This window comes from Vulpes vulpes, chromosome 6, assembly GCF_048418805.1.
Source record: "Vulpes vulpes isolate BD-2025 chromosome 6, VulVul3, whole genome shotgun sequence".
Lineage (NCBI taxonomy): Eukaryota > Metazoa > Chordata > Mammalia > Carnivora > Canidae > Vulpes > Vulpes vulpes.
In genome coordinates, this window is record NC_132785.1 from 30,650,649 (window position 1) to 30,675,261 (window position 24,613).

General features: G+C 32.7%; 1 protein-coding gene across 27 annotated transcripts in view; it reads right to left on the reverse strand.

Annotated features, from left to right (window-relative positions):
* MYCBP2 (MYC binding protein 2) overlaps nucleotides 1-24,613 on the reverse strand; it is a 266,736-nt gene that overhangs the window by 172,135 nt on the left and 69,988 nt on the right. For 18 of the 27 annotated variants that reach the window (XM_072760792.1, XM_072760791.1, XM_072760787.1 and 15 more), the window contains 6 exons: nucleotides 23,227-23,391; nucleotides 19,603-19,761; nucleotides 15,741-15,945; nucleotides 13,665-13,810; nucleotides 13,243-13,344; nucleotides 3,968-4,075 (listed from right to left, as the gene is read on the reverse strand). In XM_072760792.1, the coding sequence (XP_072616893.1) occupies nucleotides 3,968-4,075; nucleotides 13,243-13,344; nucleotides 13,665-13,810; nucleotides 15,741-15,945; nucleotides 19,603-19,761; nucleotides 23,227-23,391 (885 nt within the window). Of the gene's footprint in view, nucleotides 1-3,967; nucleotides 4,076-13,242; nucleotides 13,345-13,664; nucleotides 13,811-15,740; nucleotides 15,946-19,602; nucleotides 19,762-23,226; nucleotides 23,392-24,613 lie in introns of those variants that run through there. The other 9 variants (XM_072760790.1, XM_072760789.1, XM_072760784.1 and 6 more) reach the window with 2 other exon arrangements.

Here is a 24,613-nt window from a genome sequence, read left to right on the forward strand (position 1 = left end):
TCAGAGATTAATAAATATAGACACAAATCCCACAATAGAGGCATAGCAATAGGGAAGGAGGAAAAAAAAAAAAGCCTAGTAATTTACTGATTTAAATCATAGTGATTAAAAGAATAGTAGTTATTATTTAAAGGTAAAAATACCAGAAACATTTTGCTCAAGTTCATCTAAACAAACCTTTATCTAGCTATATAAAATAATCTCTCAAATATTACAGATGGTGAAAACATAAGTGAAAAAAAAACAGAGAGGAAGTTCTTGATCATTATCAGCAGGAAGTGGAAGAACTTTAGAATACTTATCTGTACCTGGTATTTGATGTCATTTAAAAAAATCAAGTATACTTCTAATGATTTAGAAATTTATAGGTTATTAAAGAAAAAAGGTACCTGATTTGTAGACAAAAATTCAGTATCCATTCAAGAATCAGCAAGTGAAATACAGCAAGATTAATTCTGCTCAAGCTTATTATTCAGTAAAGTGATAATGAGCAGCAATAAAATTAATCTCAGATTTGCAGGAAAAATAATTAGGTCTGAATATTTAAGTAATTGGCCATTTAAATATAAGCATATCCTCAGTTTCCTCTAATATGAGTATGTTCATACATATGTGATATTGAAACTATAATAGCTATAAAGTTTTGACAGGTATGTATCTAAAATACTGTGTATATATACATATATATATATATATGCTACACTATTTGTGCATATTTGTGCGCACACATAGAAAAAAGAAGATCCAATATTTAAAGGCTCTAGCTTTTAATTTTAACCTTTACTTAAATCTACACTTTCCTGGGTAATCTTATAGTCATGCATATCACAATACTGTCATAGGACTAGTGAGCACTTTGAGCAAAATGATTAAAAACAGCAAAGCACTTATCAACTATGATTCACTATGCCCTTGCTTTGTGCTAAAGACTGAAAATTTAAATAGCACAGTGGATAAGTTCTAGTGGGCACTGAGGACGAAAAGACTTGAACTGGAATCCTGTCTCTACGGTTTGCTAGTTGTATGGTAACTGGACACTGGACCTTCTTTAAGCCTTTGCTTTCCCATCCATGAAGTAGCAATAATGACAAGGTCCTCATGGGGATTAAGTGAAATAATACATAAAAATTGTTCAATCAATATTCACTATTGTGGCTTTTTAAAAATCAATACAGATGAGATCAGTATTGTTACTCTATTTTGCAGCTGGAAAAACCAAGGCTTAGAAGGGTTAAGTAACCAGCTCAAAGTAAGATACAGTAGAGCAGTTTTGGATTTTAATCAAAAACAAGACTCATGCATTTTACCACCACCAACTGGCTGACATCTTAAATCTTTTGTAAAAATAAACTATTTCAGGACTAAAACTGAGGCTTAATTCCAAAGGCCATTAATATTTTCATTATACCACACCATTTCTAAATAGAAAAGAGATGTAAAATACACACAGATGTTTATCAGTGAGCCTTGGGGGTTTTCACATTAGTCACTTCAAGTCAGATTTCAAAGTGTTCCTAACCAGGAGTACTGTATCAAAATTTTTTTCTATGTAAGGCACTGAATAGCAGAAACAAATGTTAATCCAGTTATCTGTTTGAAATATAGTCTATGGCTACATTTCTAAAATAATTTACTGTATGTTTTATGGATTATATGTTATACTTAATAACTCAGCCTTATATATTCTAGTTTGCCTCTAGTCAAAATTTGCCTGTAACAGTATGGATTCTGTGACCTCTGAATTCTCTCCAATCAGCCAAAAGCTCTCCAACTTTCCATCTTAGTACTCACTTCTGTTAACAAATAATCCCACAATTCTATCCTCCACATACTCCCACAAAAAAATTAAGAGTTGAGACAATTTTAACTATCACCATTCTACAATTTGTACCACCAGTACAATTAAATGTAAGGCAGGACACAGCAATTAATAGAGTAAATTTCTCAGTGGAAGACAACCAGGATGAGAAAAAAAAAAAAAAACAGAAAAATGTATGTAGGAAATATTTACTAAAAGACTACGATTGTAAGTAGCAAGAGTATAAGCAGTGCATGGCGAGATGATTAAGTGACAGGGACAGTGAATGCAAAGGGAATAGGAAGAGAGAATGTGTGGGTATACAGAAATTAGTGAGTGGTAAGTTATGTTCTTTACATAAAATAAAGTACCATTTGATAAAATATTACTTACACTTTAAATTCATTTTGGTGGTAAAGAGATGATACTGTTTCACTCTATAAAACCATAAAACCTGATAAAAACACATATGCATACACACAACTAGCTATATACTGTAAGACCACAAGTAAGTTCTTCTAAAGAGGTTGCGAAAAAAATGCACTCTTGTTATAAAATATATCTGTGGCAGGTAAGATGAAGTAAGGCTAGTTATTGTTGAATACCTCCTACAGCTACTCAATGAGACACTGTAAACTGTCTGTTTTAAATTTGTAACCATAGTCTGCATTTAGTATTTCATTTTCAAATTCTGCAAAAAAAAAATAAAGATGTTTGGCCATAAGATACTAACACGTAGCTGAAAAAATTTTAAACTGTTTTCATGAAATGTGAAATTTTAAACTGTTTTCATGAAATGTGAAATGAGGTTACCTATTAACCTCAGGTAAAGTAGTGAAAAAAATTCCACTTTTCATTAACTGGGGGTAAAAAAGGAAGCTGAGAAAATCCATTCTAATAGTGGCGTGGTATCAGAGATTCTGGCAATAAAATAATTTACATAGTATACCCCAAATAACATTCCTTAGATTTAAATATTCATGGTGTTATTAGAGCACTCAGTAAATAAAGCAATCACAAATTCTATGTTAATCACATTAGATTTAAAATATTCTCAATTTTTATTTCTGTAGAATATATCTTAAATAGTGCTCTACCTGTGCTTTGACTATTAACAGGTTTTGTTTTGTGTTTATGCTTTGAGTGGCAAACTGATAAACTGATAGAGGCAAATGTAAAAAATAAATTCGATCTTAATATACTGCATATGAAAGTCTAAAAATAAAATTAGTCTGTAACAGTTTAGTAGCAAAGAAAAAATAAGACACAAAACAGGTTAATTTGTCTACATGGAATGTATGTTTCTAAAAATTCCTATTCTATTTTGTGGGTATATCCTGAGCATTTAAGAAAGCAGCAACTATAAAGTATACTTGTCAAAGGGCCCCTGATTCACATGCAGGGATTCACAGCAGAATTTATATACAAATTTATAAATTCTCTGCATTAAATTCTTTCCTGATCTTGGTTGGCCCATAGCTGTAGTTTAAGAGAGAATAAGCTTGCTTTAGGAATATTTCTAAGTAACCCAGAGCTGTGAGATCTCAAAGAGTGATACAGAAATACATTCCTAGTCAACTCACAGACTTGTCTACACCTCTGACAGTTTTTGAGGACTAGAACAGGTCTATAGAACTCACTCTTTGCTTACTCCTATCACGATTTAACCCTCAAATACCAAGTAATTTATATGTGTTGTGTATATAAACTTCAAAATTAAAACAATGGGGAAGTGTAGTAGCAGTCAACTCATTATCACTTTATACACTGAATTTAGTGATTTTGTTAATTCTAAAATAAAGCACACAACGTTTTTTTTTTAAAAGGGATTACAAATTGTCAGATAGTAGTCATCTAAAAGCAAATAATAAAGGATAAAAAACAAAGCAATAATGATTTCCACCCTCCCTCAACTTTATGAAATTTGAAAAGAAATGGAAAAGAAAAACTGCAAAATGTCTTCTTTATTAAAGCTAACAAATAAAAAGAAATGAGATTGACAGTCACTGACAAACAGTACATCTTTCAGCATGTTCTTTCTCCTCAGGCTATATAATGATAGAAGCAAAGTAGAAGAATTAGGTTTGTGCATTTTCCCAGAGACAAAATTCAAATGAGTGGAAGAAATTGGGAAAGTATCCCACCTAATTGATAAGGAAGACCAAATACCTTTGTGCTTGTCCCGTTTATGCTTTAGCTGAGCTGGATGGGATCTGAGTCTGGCTAGAGCCTGTTCTCGATGGTTCATAAAAATAGGACCAGCAAATACAAGGGGGCCTGAGGAGAAACATTTTGTATGTGCATAGAAAAGCTCACAAAATGAAAACACTACAATGAACAAAAATAATTCAAACTAAAAAGCATGGAAATTTATTCTTTACTGTTTTAGACATTATATTTTTCTCTCAATTCCCCCACTTTAATCCCCCCACCCCCATTTCACACATAAGTTTTAAAATCTAAAATATAGTTGATAAAGTAAAATTTTTTATACTTTTATTTTAAAAATTGTAAAATTATATACAAAATTATCAAATAGTTATTAATAGTCTCAAGTACATAATTGGAAAAGTTCAATTAAATCAAATGATCTTACAAATATTTTTAATATCATATATAGTCAAGCTTAGGTAAATGAAATATTCATAGAAAACAAATATCTTTCTTATTAAAATAACAAAGCTAACTAATTTTTAAATTAATGATTAAATTTTAACAAGGTCTTCAAGATTTAAAATCCACATCTGTCTTGCTACAAAACCAAGACAGATGTTACTTACTTAACTACATTCTGGTATACAGATAGGTAAACAAGACAGCAAAAAACAAAACCAAAAATCACTATGATCTGATACATAAATATAACATGTGGACACCCATTCATGTACATGCATATTTATAAAATCTACTTTATGAATACAGGATTATAGAACCTGTATTTAACTTTCTAAAAAATATAAATCTAACTTCATATGTGATTTCTTTAACAATATATACAAAATCAGAAACAAGGATAAACTGAGCTTCATATTGATGCTGAAGAGGAGAATTTAACCCAGGTAACATTTTTGGAACATTAACGATTCTCTGATAAAATGATTTCTTTCTGAAGATCTTCTATTACATAGACATACATACAAATACAAATGCACATTCATATAGATTACAGTTCTTTCCACTTACATCCATGAAAAAAATCAATAGCACAATTATTTTCAATAAAAATTATAATCTGCTTTTCCCTATTATGGTTTAGCTTAAAAAGAAGGGAAAATTTTAAATTATATCTTAAAATTTCAGTTCTTTTCTTATAGAACTATACCTTCCTTGAGTTTGAGCAACATCAAAAATGCCTGCAAATTTCAAAACACTCTAAATTTGACATTAAGAGAAGTTACAGTATTTGAAAGGGGAATTGACAGTATATAGCAATGAATGTTTTTAAGTAAAGTCAGTTTTTTCTTGATTTTCTAAACCTCTTCAGGTATAATTAATTTTTCTAACAATGGAACAAAATAAAACTACTGCCTTATAATAAAATTTGACAAATGCAAACTCAATACCAAAGTACTTTCATTAAATATTAAAAAATGGGTAGGAAAAATATTTTTTAATTATGTCTTGAGATAGATAAAATACAAGCAGCATCAATTCTATAAAAATTCAGGAATAATAAATATATTCTATGATTACTATAGATAGAAATATACTAATTTAAAGTTAACAGAAAAATCAAATATTATTTCCTAGTAATGTAGTAGCAGTTTTCAATCTAAGATTATAAAAATATAAACAAAATGTCTTATTTCTTCAACATGCATTTTTCAATTAATTCACTAAAGCAAATAATATAAATCACTCTAAAAAGCATGAGACACTTTCCAACTACCTGAAACAACTGTAAATATAAAAATAACAATAATACTAAGTTACATTACCCTTTTCTGATTTCTATGGTCTGCTTGGGATTTTATTTCTTCTCACAAAAATAGTATACCCATAATATTCATAGGTATGTCTCAGTAAATTCAATCTTGTTAAGAGTCTTTTGATATAAAAATTTACAAGGCCCACAGGCAATCAATCATGCCTAGAAAGTATACCATTTGAGCTCAATTTAAATTACCACTTATAATACCAGCCTATCAGGTTCTAAAATACTTGTGACTCATGGACTAAAATAATTTTTCCTATAAACATAGTTCAGTCATTCACTTACTTGCTATTTTTTATCTTTAATGTAACAGACACCAGGTATCATGGATATTATGACAAAAACAAGGATCTCATTAGAATTTAGTCCATTAGGGAAGACAAAAACTAAGAACTGCAATGTTATGTATAATAAATGTTATAAACGAAATCTGTATACATCCTGAAGGATGAAAAGTGATCCATCAACTTGAGTGAAAAAATGAGAAAAAGTCTGCCAAGAGAGAAGGAAGGAAGAGAGAGCATTTCAGGTAAAAGAAACAGGATTTCTAAAAGCATGCAGAGATTAAAAAAGTATTGTATGGCCATTAAAAACACACAGCTGAAACAGATGGAGTATAAGGTTATGAAGCAGAAAGTGGTGTGAAATGAGTTTAGAAATACATATGAAAAACAAGTTAAAAAACTTTTTCTACCATGAAACTTTATTTTAGAAGTGATGAGACATCCATGAAATGTTTTCAATTACTCAACAAAGACATATTAAGTATCGACCAATTTCAGGCACCACACTAGGTCCTGGAAACTCTTGGAAAAACAAGACAACATCTCTGCTTTAAGAAGCTCACAGTCTCATGGGAGGAGGAGGGCGGAGTTTATGCACAACTCAAGAAATTATGACTGTATGCTACGACACAATTAAGCACACTGAAAGGGCAGCCAGCAAACCTTACAGGTGGGAATGCAGGGAGTTTCAGGGTATAAGAAGAGATATACCACATAAGCTAAGACTTAATAAAAGAGGTGGTAGAACTACAAAGGTTCAAAGACATGGGGAAAAAAATGTTTGGGCACAGGGAACAGGAAAAGAGTCAGAGAGATGAGGCTGTAGAGAAATCCTTTTAAAAAATTTTAGGGATGCCTGGGTGGCTCAGCGGTTAAGCGTCTGCCTTCAGCTCAGGGCGTGAACCCAAGTCCCAGGATCGAGTCCCACATCAGGCTTCCTGCATGGAGCCTGCTTCTTCCTCTGCCTATGTCTCTGCCTCTCTGTGTGTGTTTCTCATGAATAAATAAAATCTCTAAAAAAACACTTTTTTAGATTTATTTCTTTGAGAGAGAGAGCACACAAGCACGTGAGCAGGGGGGAGGGGCAGAGGGAGGACAGGAAGAGAGAATCTCAAGCAGACTCTCCACTGAGACCAACTTTGAGCCTGACGCAGGGCTCAATCCCACAATCCTGAGATCATGATCTGAGCCCAATTCACGGGTCAGATGCTGAACTGACTGAGCCACCCTAGCGCCCCAAGAAATTTTTATGTAAGTTTTTTATGCAGAAAATGCTTTTGTGCTACTTAAATTAGCACTGTTTATGTTTTATAAAAATTAAGAATACATATGATGCTAGAAGAAAACACCACTCTTATACATTAGTCTTGAGAAGATAAACTCCTGTAACATTTCAAAAACAATCTGAAGCAACTGTTAAAATTTAAAACATAAATACTCTCCGGCCCACGTATTCTATTTCTGGGAAGCTCTACTATATAAACAAAAGCTCCAATACACATGGCTATAAGTTTAAGAATATTTATTGTAGAAAAACTCACAAAAACCTGAAAAGAACCTAAATGTCCATCAAGAGAATAATGGTTGAATAAACTGCAGTACAGTCATGTTACAAAATGTTATGTAGCTCTTAAATAGAATGAAGTAGATCCATATTTATTAATTTAGTGTGTACTCATGATGTAAAATGAGAAAAAGATGCTGCAAAGAACTGTATATATAATACAATCCCACTTTTGTAAATAAACATTTGCCTGTACTTTCACACATGTGTAGATATTAGCACAGTAGATCTATGTGTTGATACGTTATAATGGAGTATGATATGCAAGTATATCCATTAGACTAAACCTCATTTGCTTGGTAGAAAAGAATGGGAAGGGAAGGGAAGGAACAAAAAATATAATCAAGATATAGAAATGTATATACTATCACATTAACCAAATATGTAAAACAAAATTGTCAGTGACATAACTAGAAATGTATAAAACATGATTAGAAAATAAAGAGAAAATAATAAAAGAAATTAAAGGATAGGTTTGTGAAAAACCTCTGACCTAAATTCCTGTATTACTTTAAAATGGCATTGCTATAAATTAGCCCCCAAATTTTTCTAATATTAAGGGGGAAAAAACCAGGAACCAATATATATCATTGTATGAAATAAGATAGCTCAACAAAAAAGTATACGTAAAAATAATTAGAAGAAAGTACACCAAAATTCTACCAGTGGTTATCTTTGGATGAATAATTATACTGATTCTTTTTTCTGACTTATTCCTATGTTTTCTAAATGTTTTATATATTTTAATTAGAAAAGGACTTCCATGTTATATTGAAAACTAATACTGGAAAACATAATAGTTTTAGAAGCTTAAAAATCAATAGCAACCTCAACTCAATTAGTTTGAAATTAGAGACTATAATAGATTTGTTTTTACATTCTAACTTGTAACTGTAAGAAACTGATTTTTTCCCCTATTGAAATGGAATGTCTTATTCTATAGAAGCTGTGGGTTTTTTTGTTAAAAATAAAGTTTTGTGATCAGCATCCCAATGTGAGAAAAGCAATCAAGTCAAAGCCAGGGATGAAAAGAATCAAACTGAAAGAGAACAGAAATGTACTAAATAGCCCACTACTACCAGCATCATCATTAACATTATCATATTCTTCATTATCAAATACATAAGTTAGGGCTTAGTCTATGTCAGGCATTTTCATGCATATCATTTAATCCTCATTAACATCCCTACTCAGGTATGCACAGTTGTAATCCTCATTATTTAAAAGTAAGGAAAGGGATGTTCAGAGTGGTTAAATTCCAGGGTCATACATCCCCAGTAAAAGTGAAGAGGCCAGGATCTGAACCAAAGCCTAACTTCAGAACCTATGCTCTGAACTGCCCTGCCATAGAGCTTTGCTAACCACAGAACCTGTTATCCAAGTGAAACTACTGAGAGTGAGATTGCCTAGACAGTCAGCATAAAATGAGACTTCCCAGGGAAGCCAGAACATAAGCTCACCTCCTATATAACTCCCAATAATGAAAGTTTGACGACATTTAGGGGAAAAGAAAGAAGGAAATGTAGCCTCAAACATTATTTGAACTTGGTTTTCCTTACAAGAGGGCAATGAGAAGGAATATAAAGATCACTGATATAATCACTCTATAGTTCTTCTGATGAGTTAAGAGAGTTCTACTTAAAAATTCCACTGAATAAGCACTTCACCTATAAAGTTAATAGTTAATATAAGACTCAAAGAATTTAAATATTAATCAACGCTGTATAACATATAAAGCTAAAATTTATCACAATTGTCACTGAAATAAAATATGTAAACGAGTAATATATCGGTACCTGAGAATATACACTTAAGAAAAACATCTAAAAATTCATATTAAAAATGTAAGACTAAATTCCAAATTAATAAAAATGAAGTAATAACATGGCTCTTTCAGGTTTCAATAGCACATTCCATTATATAAGACTGTGTCATAAACAGCAGCAGCTAAATTTTACCAGTAGGCCTGAGGCTGAGCAAAGCTTTAAATTTAAAATGCAAGAACTAGGTGCTAAAATTCTGATCAACTTTGAAACAACACAAACTTGATAAATAGTAGGAGGAGACAGGTTAATCAAGTAAAATAATTTAATATAATCTAATCCTAAAGTTTGCAATTTCAACACAGGTAAAAGCCCATTACTAATGAATATAATTACTAACTTACACTAAACTGTTAGTATCTAAAAAGTACCAAGAAGAGACTAAGGAAAAAAAATACAAGTATGTGATGCAGTTAGAATACTAAAAATTTATTGTATTTTGTTTTGTCTTCCATGTTAACAAGACAAAACAAGACAAACAATTCTCTCTAGCTCTTTAGCAGAATGCAGAAATTCGGACTCAGGCCCAGGTATTCTGATATAGAAGGTCCATGGAACCGACTCTGAACATCACTACCCTGGAACAGCAGTTCTCACACTTTAGCACCAACAGAATTACCTTTGGCTTGTTCAAACATAGTTTGCTGGGCTCTGCTCCCTGAATGTTTCATTCAGTGGGTCTGAGGTGAGTGGGACCTGAGAATAGGATACTGTAACAAGTGCTCAGCAATGCTGGTCCCTTTGAGACCACTTTGAGAACCACTGTCCTAACATAATGAAAAGCACTGTACTTGAAAGGCATTCCTCCAAACAATTAAAATAAAACTATTTTTGAGACACCTGGGTGGCTCAGCAGTTGGGTGCATCTGCCTTCGGCTCAGGGCGTGATCCTGGAGTACCGGGATCGAGTCCCACATGGGGTTCCCTGAATGGAGCCTGCTTCTCCCTCTGCCTATGTCTCTGCCTCTGTCTTTCTGTGTCTCTCATGAATAAATTTAAAAATCTTTAAAAAATAAATAAATAGGGCAGACCGAGTGGCTCAGCAGTTTAGTGCCACCTTCAGCCTATGGCGTGATCCTGGAGACCCGGGACTGAGTCCCACGTCAGGCTCCTCCATGGAGCCTGCTTCTCCCTCAGCCTGTCTCTCTCTCTCTCTCTTTCTCTCTCTCTCTCACATGAATAATAAAATCTTTAAAAATAAATAAATAAAATAAAAATATTTTTTAAAAAGCAAAGGTAAAATATAAATGCCTTAGAACTAGTCTCTATTTTTTTAGGAAAAAATGACTGTTTTAAAACATAACTCTTATTTTGTTTATAAAATAATACACACACTGGAGATTATTTAGAAAACAATGGTAAAGAACAAAAATCACCTATAAAGTCACTTTTAAGAAAAAAAATCACTACTAACATTTTTGTATTTACCTTTCTAGTTATTTCCCTATGCAAGTATAAAGATATCTCTGTATATATTTTATTTTGTTTCCTTATAAAAATTTATTTTCTTAAAAAATTTGTTTTCTTATAAAATTGCTGGTAATGGAGTGCTGGAAAAGAATATAAAGATAATATCATAAAAGTATAATATCACCACACTGTTTTTTGATTATTTAATATGGTGTAAGAATTTCCTAAAGTCACTGAATAAGAATCTGCAGTCTTTTTAAAAATGGATACACAATTAAAATTCTTTAAAATTCTTATTTAAAAGTATTTTTACAAAATAAAATGTACAAATAGGCTTTCTTTTGCATTGTACTATATTAAATGAAACACATGCATATTGTAACATATCTCACTGCATAATTCCACTGTAACCATGGCGACTGTGCAAAGCAAAGACATGGTTCTAATATGCACAAATTTCAATACCACGTAAGGTAACAAATGCCATAAATAAGGTCCATAATGAAGATCCTAACCCATTAGTACATATTGTGTTTTAACAAATGGAAAAGGATGGTATGTGTAAGAAAGAGCTCAGCCAAAAAATAAAGATAAGACAAAATTTTTGTGCACCAATACCCTGAAGAAGCCTTTCTATATACTGAGGACAATGGATGAAATGGACTTATCAGAAAATATATACCAACTGCTTACAACATAAGTCTGTGTTTATAAAATCAGATACCGTAAAATAATTTCTGTAAACATTTAAATAATGGAGTTTTTTAAATCTTTGAAAGGTTAGAGTTTATGTTTTTAAGGTCTATGACACATTTTAAAATAAATGGCAAAAGAATATTCTGCAATCACAAAACTTGCTGAACTAATGAATAATCAATGTTCTTTTACTTCTGATATACAGAAATATACTACAACTAGAGAAGAAAAGCTTTTTTACAGAGGGATAAAAAAAACTAACACAACACACAGAGGAAGTAATTACATGTCATCATAAGGATTTGCTATACTTTGGTTGAAACATTAGAAATTGCTGTTTTTTGGGGGGTCAATTCATTTGATTCAACCCAATACTTCCCCCAAAAAAGATAAAACAGGTAGTAAAATGATGCACTGACAAATTACCCTTAAACAAATCATATTATTAACAAAAGAAATTGTCAATTACTTTATATTATAAAGGCTTAGAACTTAAATTTTACCCTATTTTCTACAAAACATTTAATATGCAATTTCCCCCATACCTAATGTAAATATCTACATGCTCATTAAAATAAATCACTTTTAAAGGTAATGATTTTATGTAAACACAGCCAAACTAACAGCAACCATTCCTGTATCAATTAATCAGGTCGTTTTATCAGATCCTAAAAAGAACAATCTTCAAGTTCCAAGCATGTTTCACAACTTAAGTTTAATGAAAATAGAATTTACCATGCCCGCTATATATTTTGTGATTTATTCTATTTGTTAAAAAAAAAGTGCCTAGAAAAAATTTATAATGGTAGTTAAATGTATAATAGATTTTATTTCATGTATCAAATTTTATGTCATTTCTAATAAGCATTTAAAGTACACAGTATCAGTAAATATTTTCAATCAAGATTTTGCCTAACAAAGGAATAAAATCACAAATTTCTGTAACCATCTGTCTTAATCCTACAAAGAAAAGATTCTATTGGGCAAGAACAACTTTAGTAATACTTATATTTATCTTTGCTACTGAATATATACTAAACTATTTACTATAACCACAGTAAAATGGTATTAAACTATTTACTATAACCACAGTAAAATGTATTTTCAGGCTGAGAAATGGTCATAAACAACAAGGAAAAAACAAACAATATACCTATCTTTGCAATTAAAACCTGACCAAAGCTCTCCAACTTACCCTTCTTGTACATAACCAGAATAAGCTTTTTCAGAAAAAAAAAAAAAAAGAAGAAGAAGAAGACATATAAAAACATAATTATGCACTGGGTTGGAAGAAGAATGCTGGGATCACGTTCAAATGATAATCATCACAGATGACTAAGAAAACAGAAATTAAAATACTATATTAAACTACTCTGTTGTTTATTGGTTAAATAACAACCGTAAGTCCAAAATCTAGGTGAATCTAGGTGAAAGACCAATTCTTGGAATTCATATATATTTTTCAAAAAGTCGCCATTGCTAATAGCTTTTGATGGTTGGCAGATGGCAAAATTCCTAATATGCTTGACTTACTCTATAAATACCCTACTGTATTAAATCTATGTTATTATCACAACTGTAAATACCCTGAATATTTTCACATGTTACTATAATGTTATTAATTTTAGCTGCAATGTCTTACCAAGTCAGCCTATTCTGTAAACTTTTAGTGGTCTCAGTATAGGGTAAGAATATGGATTTTCATATACTTTTTCTCTGCAGCTACATCTTACCTCTTCCTTCCTCTAATCTGTGTCTCCTGATTACACGCTGTCGTTTTTCTTCTTGTCGTAACTGAAGGTGTTCTTCAATGTTAACCCCAGGTACTGGGACAGCTAGATGATTGACCAAAAAAAAACCCACAAAGAAACACAAAAAAGACATATAAAGATAGATACAATAATAGATATGAGAGAACTATATGAAATTTAAAATTCAAGAAAGTCAAAGATAACAAAACACTGATGAAAACACAAATTATTTTTAGTTGAAGAATCTCAGCAAACGAGAAAATGAGCCTTATCCCTTAATTAGTGACATACTGTCAGTTACCATATAAGCAGTATGGCATAGTTAACTATTAATTTTTTAACACACATACTAATATAAATTACTGAACTGAAGGCAAGATGTATAGTCCAACCCATCACATTACCTAGCAGAAGATCTAAAGGTATCATTTCCTTCACTGCATCAAGAATTCCTCTTTGTCTTGCCTCCTGACCATCCAACTCTCTTGCACAAGCCTTGCAACACCCACACACGGCACAGCCAGATTCTCCGGAACCACAACCACAGATTCTTTAAAAAAAAAAAAAAAAAAATTAACTGAAATTCTTCTACTCTTTCCTTAAAAAACTCTTTTTGATAATCTTTTCAGCATTTCTGAAATTAAGTTATATAAGTCAGCAATGAAATCTCTCCTTCAGATCAGGATGTGCCAATTTTAAAGACCTGAATAGGTATGAATAGATGGAATATTAAAAATAAGAGTTTATTAAATTCCTCATAGGTATAATTGGTATATTCCCACAGAAAATACAAATGGATTCTGCCATCCTCAAAACCACTATTAACAAATATTTTAAAAGTCATCACAATTAGTAAAGCACCAGCAGATTACTATTAAATGGTCTAGATGGGTTAGTCAGTTACCAAATACTGTTCTCCACCAGCTAACTTTAAGGAAGGTGTGCACAGCCATCATTAAGTGAGCTCAGCTTGCCAGCTTCATAAGATATATCTCCTTTTCTCTCCCTCCTTTATATGTCATCATTTCTCATTCTCCTCTTCCACTGTGTCTGATTAACTGGTCCTTTTTCTCTTCTTTGTTCTTTCTTATCAGTTGTGAACTAAGTTTATGACATTTGATTACAACATAAAGAAGACAAGAACACTCCCAGAAGTTGCCTACAGGGTCAGTGAACAACAAACTTCTTAGTCACCTATTTCATAGATTTAGAAGTCGCAGCTTTAATGTTATTTGTTGGATCAGAACTGAAAACCTTTACACAGTTTCACTGTGCCTGGTTATCCAGTCTTGTGGTGATACAAGAGAAAAGGAACTACCTCGCAGCGGTTTTGAAAGACATAGCTAGGTGTCCTGTGAAACTACTGGGCTTAAATGGAAGCAACTGTTGACAATTTAGAGGATTACTAACTACAAGAGTAAAAATTGATAAACTAATATGCCCTACTGCATTGTCCAAATGCAGTGCTTCAGAGATAATGTGGCACTCTTAATTTATTTTAAGATACACAGCCACAATTCTGTAATAATTGAAGTCATTTTTAATACTGCATTGTGTCCTGGCATATAGTCTTCTGTTAATTTTATTCATTTATTTATTTTTGCCTCATTACTAAAGAAATCATTGTATTTGGTTAGGATACTGTCCATTTAAGTCTATAGGTTTAGGTTATAAATAATTATTGGAAACTGATAGTAGATCTCTGGGGAAAAAAACATAAGGAAAAATAATTAATGTTAGGAAGGATCAGAGAATTCAGAAATTCATTTGTGATATTTACCAACTGCTTAAGTTTAGAGAAAACTTATTGTTAAAAAATCATACTATTTCGATAGCCTAAAATAAACAGCCTGTTAATAATTTATTTTCATATGTTAGGCTAAGTATAAAATTCTCCCCAACATTCTAGAGGAAAATCTGTATTCTGATTCTGCCAAATTCACATATAAACTTTAAAATAATTGTAATGGAGCTCTATTATGGGGGGGGGGGGGGGAGTCCACAAGAATAACAGAGGATAAATATAAACTAGTATAATGCAGCTTTAGAAGTGATAGTTCCTAGAACACCTAAAATTGTGAAAATAAATTTAAAAGAAAATCATGTCCTTAATCAAGTATTTTATGACATTTGATAATTCCATCGGGAAAAGATTCATGTTCAACAAAAATGGATATTTGGCATTAGTCTTAAGAAAAGAATACAAATTAAGGCATAGCCCTAAGACTTGAAGAAACTTATGACTTGTTTTTAAATAATGCTTTAAATAAATCAAATGAAAGAAAAGCAACTTAAATAAAAATGACACTAAACTAGAAACTATTATAACAGGAAACAATTACTAGAATTACATATATATGCCAATATGCCCTCAAGAAACAACAAAGTAGAATATACACTCTGGAACAATCTTGTAAAGAAATGTGTTGGGCATACTTTCTACCAATATTTTATTTCTTCAGTATTAATCATTTTCTTACCCTCCAGGGACTCTGTCTGGACGCCCACTACTGACACAACTGGCTCCATAACCTGTACAGTCTCCACAGACAGTACACACCATGCACTGTTCCAGCTTCCACTTATGCATGCCTGGAGGGCACATCATAGACTTCTCATCTTTTTCATCTAGTTCTTCTTCCAGGTCTTCATCCATTGCTGTTGCCATATTTTCAACTCCAAAACCTATTTGACAGATCAATTTATAACTTTTATGTAAGATTACTCCTGTGTCTAAAAAACTGACAAAATTATATAACATATATTAATCCAAGTGAATAAACAAAGGAATGTTAAAATATAAGACAACAAAGATAAAATTTAATTTAGGAACCACAAATAAGTTTTCTCTCTTGTTACTTTCTGCCAATCACTTTTAACTTTTGCTGATTTTAGTCCCTCATTTCCATCCTCACTGCCAACACTGTCATTCAACACACCACCGCAACCATGTTCTAAGCCATTAGTCCCTCTGCTCTAGAACATCCTCCCACTACTAGCAATCAGCAAAAATTTATAAAGAAAAATAATGAAAAACTTGTCACCAAAATTCAGAAATTACATACATACAAATGAAACAATAAATGTAAAAGATAAGCCATAGGTAGTCAAAGATATGTGGAACACATACAACATAACAAAAATTCCTACAAATCAATAAAATGAGAAAAATAAGTTTGAAGAAATGATCTAACATATTACTAATTATCAGGGAATGCAAATTAAAAGAAAAATGAGGGACCTAGCTATTCTGAACTCCTAGTTACATGCTCCCAAGGAAATCATAGAAATTTTCACCAACATTCACTAGAAATGTTCATAGCAACTCTATTTATAATAACCCAAACTAAAAACCAACTAAATGTCCATAATACTTAAAAAGGTTCCAAAACTGTGGGATATTCATACAACTGATTACTACACAACAATGAGTATGAATAATCTATAAATATTAGTAACAATATAAATGAATCTCATAAAACTAGACGTGAAAGAGTTCATGTGACTCTTTTCATATAAAGTACAAAAAATGCAAAATTAATTTATAGTGTTAACTTTAGAGGTAGGTAGTAACTGGAGAGGAACATACAGAGGGCTTCCTGAGGTGCTGGTAATATACTATTTCTTGATCAAGGGGCCGATAGGAATATGTTCAGCTTCTGAATATTCACCAAGATCTACATTTATGCTATCTGTATTTGGCCATATGTATGTTTTACTTTAATAAGGCAATAAAAAATTACAATAAACTACAATGTCATAGCCATCAAACTGATAAAAATGAGTATTGATACTACCTCTTGGAGTGATATGGAAAATCAAAGACTATAAACTGATACAACCTCCTCTATGAAAAAACTAGCAAAGCTGAAATCTACAACATCAGAAATTATATTAGAGAAAGTCTCACACATGTCTGCCAGGAAATATGGATAAAGGACGTTTTCAAATTATTGATTAAGAGTGAAAAATTAGAAATAAACTCATCTATCAGCAGGAGAATGAATAAACAATGGTATATTAGTATGATTTATTACATAGCAGTTAACATGAATCCTTTAGATTTATATTGACATATTTCAAGCACAATGGTGAGATGAAAAAAAAAAAACACCTATTTTGCAGAAAGATATATATTAGCACTTCTGAAGTATCTTATTTTTATTATAAAATGTGAGTATGTAACATATGTTACATGTAAAATATATAGGAACCAGTAAAAATACAGAAACATGACTAAGAATCAAAGTTGTGATTGTGATTGGCGAGAGAGAGGGAGTATAAATAATAAGTCTTGGAAGGAGAATAGAGGACACTGGAATCTTATCTATAATTTTTTTTACTGAAAAATAAGGCATGTGATAAACAATTTTTTCCATATTATAATCTTATTTTCTGTACTTTCCTTGCTTTTTTAAAACACTTTATTTTTTTCTTTCTTTTTTTTTATTAAAACAACTTTATTATTTTTTTTTTAATTTATTTTTTTATTTATGATAGTCACACAGAGAGAGAGAGAGACAGGCAGAGACACAGGCAGAGGGAGAAGCAGGCTCCATGCACCGGTAGCCCAATGTGGGATTCGATCCTGGGTCTCCAGGAGCGCGCCCTGGGCCAAAGGCAGGCGCCAAACCGCTGCGCCACCCAGGGATCCCTAAAACAACTTTAAAATAAAAAATGCCTTTCTGTTCTTTATATAATCTATATTCATTATATGTCTTACACTACTAGTCTGCTTTCTAATTCATTACTTACTTAGGAGAGTAGGTGTGTTTTTTTTATTAAGTAAAACATCTTTTAACAATTGTTTTGGTTATTACAAAATTTACAGTAATAATCTAGAACATAGATGTAAACGTATGACAAATTTTCATAAGAGTTTTTAGAATAATAAGGAAACAATTGTTTAGTTCAAAACTTTTATGAAACATAACGAGTATATATTTATATTACATATAAACTGCTTCTCTCCTTTATTTCTAGTAGGTATTACCCAAAACTATGGTTCACTACTTTATCTCCAAATTTTTCCATTTTTGGAGTAATTCATTTCTTTCCTTTCTTTTGTTCTTTGTTTTTTAAAATCAATGTGCTCTAACAGACTTGCTCTTTTAAAAACTAAAGTATTTGGGGGCAGAGAGAGAGAGGAAGAGGGACAGAAAAATCTCAAGCAGACTCCACATTGAGCATGGAATCCAATGTAGGGCTTGATTTTAGGACCCTGAGGTCATGACCTGAACCAAAATTAAGAGTCGATGCTTAACTGACCAAGCCAGCCAGGCAACCCAAAACTTTTCTGTATTTTTTTTTAAAGATTTTATTTATTTATTCATGAGAGACACTGAGAGAGAGGCAGAGACACAGGCAGAGGGAGAAGCAGGCTCCATGCAGAGAGCCCGACGTGGGACTCGATCCCAGGACTCCGAGATCACACCCTGGGCCGAAGGCAGGCACTAACCCGCTGAGCCACCCAGGGATCCCAACTTTTCTGTATTTTAAACACAGTTCAATACTTAATAATACCTATTTCCTATTCTTTAGCTCACACAGAAAACCAACAGTTGGAATGAAGGGTATAGGATAACACTAATAGCAGCAGAAATAAAAACTGAGAGCAAGAATGAAGTAGACATAAACTATTACCAAAACCCAAACCAAAAATCACAAACATGACAAAGGATAAACCCCTCTTTCTGTCAACAGCCTAAGTGTAGGGCAAAGCATATGGTAAGTAAGGTGCATCTATAATTTAGCTCTTGGTAAAGGGTCAAGTATTCTCAACAACCATTTTTAGTTGTTGGGGAACTGATTAAATTATAGGTAGCTTGTGCTATTGAACAAGATATATCTCCCAGATAGGCTGCTGCCAAAAATGGTTAAAACTGAAAATGTGTGGTGTAAAAGGAATTAATAATGAAGAATTTCAAAAATGCACTTTTCCAGAATAATTTTGTCATTCAAAAGGCTAAATCAAAAAGGTGTTATTATATTTTATGTAAAATTTTTAAAAGTTGGGGTGCCAAGCTGGTTATGTAGGGAAAAGCATGTGAATCTGCATCTTGAGGTGATGAGTTTGAGCCCCTTGTTGGGTATAGAGATTACTTAAATAATCTTTAAAATGAAGAAAAGAAAAAAATACTCAAGTTCATTTGCTCCAAAATTAAAAGTCTGAAGTATATTCAATTGTGTCAGTGATATAATGTCAATAAAATAATTCAGTGGTTTTAAGTATGAAATTAAAGAGCCACTTGTTTTGAAAAGAGTAAGATTCATCAGCATATTGTTCTAAAAAACTAATGAAAAGATGGCACAAAATTTAATATCCACATGTCCAACACCTACCTTTCCCCCCTTGGTTCATGGCACCAGTGTCTCGTCCACACTGTCCTTTATTATTTACACCAAATGTCCAAACTTCTCCATTCTTCATTAAAACACAAGTATGAGCTTTGCCCATAGCTACCTGAGTTACAAAATGGCCTTTCAAGTCTGTTACCAAACCTATAGGAAAGATACAAATTTGGTAAGAAACAACAACAACAACAACAAACCTTTCTGAGTCTAGTAAATCATCAGGATTGTAAAAGGACCACCTCAATGCAGAACTTTTTATTTCTGGGATAAAATAACCCACCTAAATGAGAAATAAATGGCCAAAAGACTGGCAGGGTATCAGTAAATTATTTTTGTAAGTTTGTAATGAAGCTCTAAAATCTTAAAACATTATCATCCAGACTTGGGACAAATTTTTACTGCGGCCATTAGCTAAAGCTTGCTTCTCCTGAATGTTTGTTCTAAATGTCAATACTCTCAACAATTCTCAGAAGGGTCACTAACTCTCAAACTTTCCTAGTCCAAGCACAAAGGAGCCTATAAATCATGTACTTTACTTGCTTTGATTTGCCTTAAAAAGAACTGAAGGAGAGCACTTAATGTAATGAGCACTGGGTATTATGTAAGATTGATCAATCACTGAACTCTACCTCTGAAACTAATAATACACTATATGTTAATTAAAATATAAAAATAAAAAGGATTGAAAAACACTAACTAAAATACTTGTCAGAGTATACTGAAATCACATTGTTTCTGCAGAAACTGTGAGATGTTCTAAAGCAGCATTTTTCAATCCTTTTTAACCTGCAGTGCTTTCTTCTATAATCCAATAGCTAACTAGTTTAGCCACTTAAGACACATATCACTTTCCTTTTATTTGCCATATTCAAGTGCCACTCATATAATCTTAATATTTTGCATCAATTTTATATTGACCAAAGCATTAATCTTATCAAGTAGTAACAGTAAAAATAAAAAAATTGTTGAATATTTCCAATAAATACTAAAATAAAGACTTTCTTAAAAAACTAAAGTATTTGTTTTATTTAAATTACAAATAACAGGGGTAGCCCCAGTGGCCCAGCGGTTTAGCACCTGCATTCGGCCCAGGGCATGATCCTGGAGACCCAGGATCGAGTCCCACATCGGGCTCCCTGCATGGAGCCTGATTCTCCCTCTGCCTGTGTCTCTGCTTCTTTCTCTATGTCTCTCATGAATAAATAAATAATCTTAAAAAAAATAAATTACAAATAACATAATTCTTGTATCATACTTTGGGAAAACTATTCTACATTATTTTCTCAGATTATTACTTTCCTAAGGTGACCTTCTCTTCCATCCTATATTACTTTGGTCTTTTAAGCTCAAAAACTCCCATTTTTAGTATTTAGCATATTTGAAAAAGGTATGTATATTTAGCAATATTTTTTTAAGTTTCTTTAAGATTTTATTTATTTATTAATGAGAGACACAGAGAGAGAGAGAGTGGCAGAGACACAAGCAGAGGGAGAAGCAGGCTCCATGCAGGGAGCCCGATGTGGGACTCGATCCCCGGGCTCCAGAATCACACCCTGGACCGAAGGCAGGCGCTAAACCGTTAAGCCACCCAAGGATCCCCGCAATATTATTTATTATTATTAACTGTACTAATTGGCATATCTTAAACCCTTTCAGGGCCCAGGCTCTCAGTTAAGCATTTCAAAGGCATTATCTCCTACAATCTTATAACAACCATATGAAGCAGATACTGTCACGAGCTCCCTTTTGAAGATGGGGGTAAAAGAAGAAATGAAAGCAATCTCTGAATAAAGAATTTGAGCCAGTTATTAGCCAACTAAAAAGTGGCAGTGCCAGGATCTGGGTCTATATCCATAACTATTAAACCACGCTTCTCTAATTTTTAAGCTGTTTAAATGCCCAATTGTCTCTCAGATCCTCAAAAAGAGAGGGACCATGTCTGCCTGTTCACCAACTTGCAATACACTGTCAGTTCTCAATAAATATATATTGAATAAAATATGCACAAGTTTTCTTCAACACTAGCCACTGAGATCTTAGCAAGCAACAGCTATACTGAATGTTATTTTTAAACTAAACATGAGCCCATTCCCCAATTTTTTTTAAAGATTTTTATTTATTTATTCAGGAGAGACACACACAGAGAGAGGCAGAGACACAGAGGTGAAGCAGGCTCCATGCAGGAAGCCTGACGTGGGACACGATCCTGGGACTCCAGGATCACGCCCTGAGCTGAAGGCAGATGCTCAACCGCTGAGCTACTCAGGCATCCACCCATTCCCAAATTTTGATTGACTCTGACAGTTGAGGCCAACTGAGGATCTAAATATTACCACATTAAGCCAACTCACATACCACCTGAGTACAGTTCAACTTAATAATTAATTGCTAGGGCAGCCCGGGTGGCTCAGTGGTTTAGCACTGCCTTCAGCCTAGGGCCTGATCCTGGGGACCCAGAATCGAGTCCCACATCGGGCTCCCTGCATGGAGCCTGCTTCTCCCTCTTCCTGTGTCTCTGCCCACCCCACCCTGCCCTTTTTCTCTCTCTGTGTCTCTCATGAATAAATAAAATATTTTTAAAATAATAATAATAATTGCTGAAATGTTCAACATATGTCATTTCCCCAGCAATGAGACAATTACTTAAACTTCCAATCAGAAATTTCGTTTGTTTTCCTTTTCACAAAAAAATTCACAGGCTTTATATATTTACCAAATATAAAGTCCTACCAAGTGGGCTGTCACAATGATACTCATTTCTTAAGTGCCAGAAAGAAAATCTAGTAACCAAAAATAACCAGTTTGAGATTAAACCTTATAAATATAAAACTCTTTTTTTTTTTTTTGGCTAGTCCTATCTTCCATATCCACTCATTAGACTTTTGGTTTATTAGTCACTCAGTTGCTTAATGAGTAATTCTTTTTTAGTATTTTTTTTCTTAAAGATTTCATTCATTTATTCATGAGAGGCACACAGAGAGAGGCAGAGACATAGGGAAAGGAAGAAACAGGCTCCCAATGGTGAGCCCGTTGTGGGACTTAATCCCAGGACTCTGGGATCACGATCTGAGCCAAAGGCAGACGCTCAACCCCTGAGCCACCCAGGTGCCCCAACAAGTAATTCTTAAGACCCTACCATATATAAGACACTGCGCTGGGAACTAGGGATACAATAGTAAATAAGAGTGAGAGAGAGAGTGTGTCCTTCCCTATCTAATGGGGGAGATAAATAATTCATCAATTATAAGTCAGTTATGCTATGAAAACCATTTCCCCAGGGTACTACCAACAACATGTCACATGAGCATCTGAATGAGTCTAGGGAAAGCCTTCCAGACAAAGTAATACTTAAGGTAGAACTGCACTAGCCAATGTCTGTGATTAGCTTTGCGTGAAACTACTGACACTGTTCCCAGCAGTAAGACAGGAAGGAATCACAAAATGTTGTATTTGGAAAAAAAAAATGTGAAAGATATAGAGAAAGCATGCTACAACTATTAATTTTCTAGACATATCTTTCCAATATATAATGTCTAGTATTGGACTTTCTTTGCATAAAAGTGAAATGTGTTAAAAAAAAAAAAAAGTGAAATGTGTTTAAGTTGAACTTACTTGAGCTGTCAGAGTAAATGGCATCTTTCCCAAACATGTATAGTTCTCCATCTTTAGAAATAACAGAACTACTTCCATTGTTGCAGGCTGTATACACCACAATCTTTCCTTCCATCTTAATTATCTTTTTAGGTTTATAGGGTTTTGATTGCCGTCTGCTCTTAGCTTAAAAAAAAAAAACAGACAAAACAAATAAAACTAAGGCGTCTATGTATAAATAAAAGTAAAGGCTTGTATAAAAAGCCCAAGGAAAAAATATATGCATTTATGATAAACATTATTTATTTTCACAAAGGCCTGGGCCTTCCAACATGTCAACTAAAATAAGTCACCTGCAAGCTTTATCTGGTTAATTAATACTTAGGCTATCACTATCAGATTCTTTTCTTTGTCGCACACTGAAATTTCCAATAAGAAACACCAATTTTCTACCAAACTTCTCATTTCTGGGGAGCCCAACCTCTAGATCAGCTATTTACATTATTAACACCATCCCATTATTATATATATAATTTTCTCTCAAACGCTACCTCACATGTATTCTTATTCTAGAAAGTGAAATTAGTTCCTCATTCATTCAACACATATTTAAGCAGGTCCACCCAGTCAATGAAATCACGTAAGGAAAGGAACATATATGGAGAAAGAGTAAATAAATTTATTTTTTTATTTTTTTTTTTTTGAGTAAATAAATTTAAATGTGGATAATGATTCAAGTAGCCTTTGCTCTTAAAAACTAAACCCCTGAAATGAGCGAAAGATGGGAAATATCAATCTTCTGTTCCTTCAGTCAATCCCAGTTCCTGATGCCTTTCAGAGTAAAACCATATTGCTGTGCTGGGCACAATTCTGGAATTTAAAAACAGCATTACATTTGTTTCATTTAATATGATCCACATACATGTATACAGTAAATGCACTATCTGGTGCTGAAAGAAAGAACAATATCCACCAAATGCTGGAAGAAAAAACTGGCTGTGCTGAAGTTTCTCAGATATGGCAATAGACTTTATGGGGATTTTTTTCTAGGTAACTTTTATTTACACAGACTTCTACATTAGACGTTGACTACAAACCTAATCCTCCTAATATTCTACTCCATGGTTCTAAAATGTATAAAGTATGTGAGAAATTATAAAAACAGAAAAATGACACTGAGAAAAACTAGACAAAACTATAGGAAAGATCAGAGACAAAATTGTTTATGTTATCACTGTTTAAGAATGATTTCATTACAGACAAATAATAAAAAGAATAGTGACCCATAACTAACACTATTACACAGGTTATATTCAGGCTTACTTCATTTTGAAATATATATTCCTTATAAAATTTTGAGTTACCTAAAATAACATATCATAATAAGTTTTTTAAAATAACACCACTA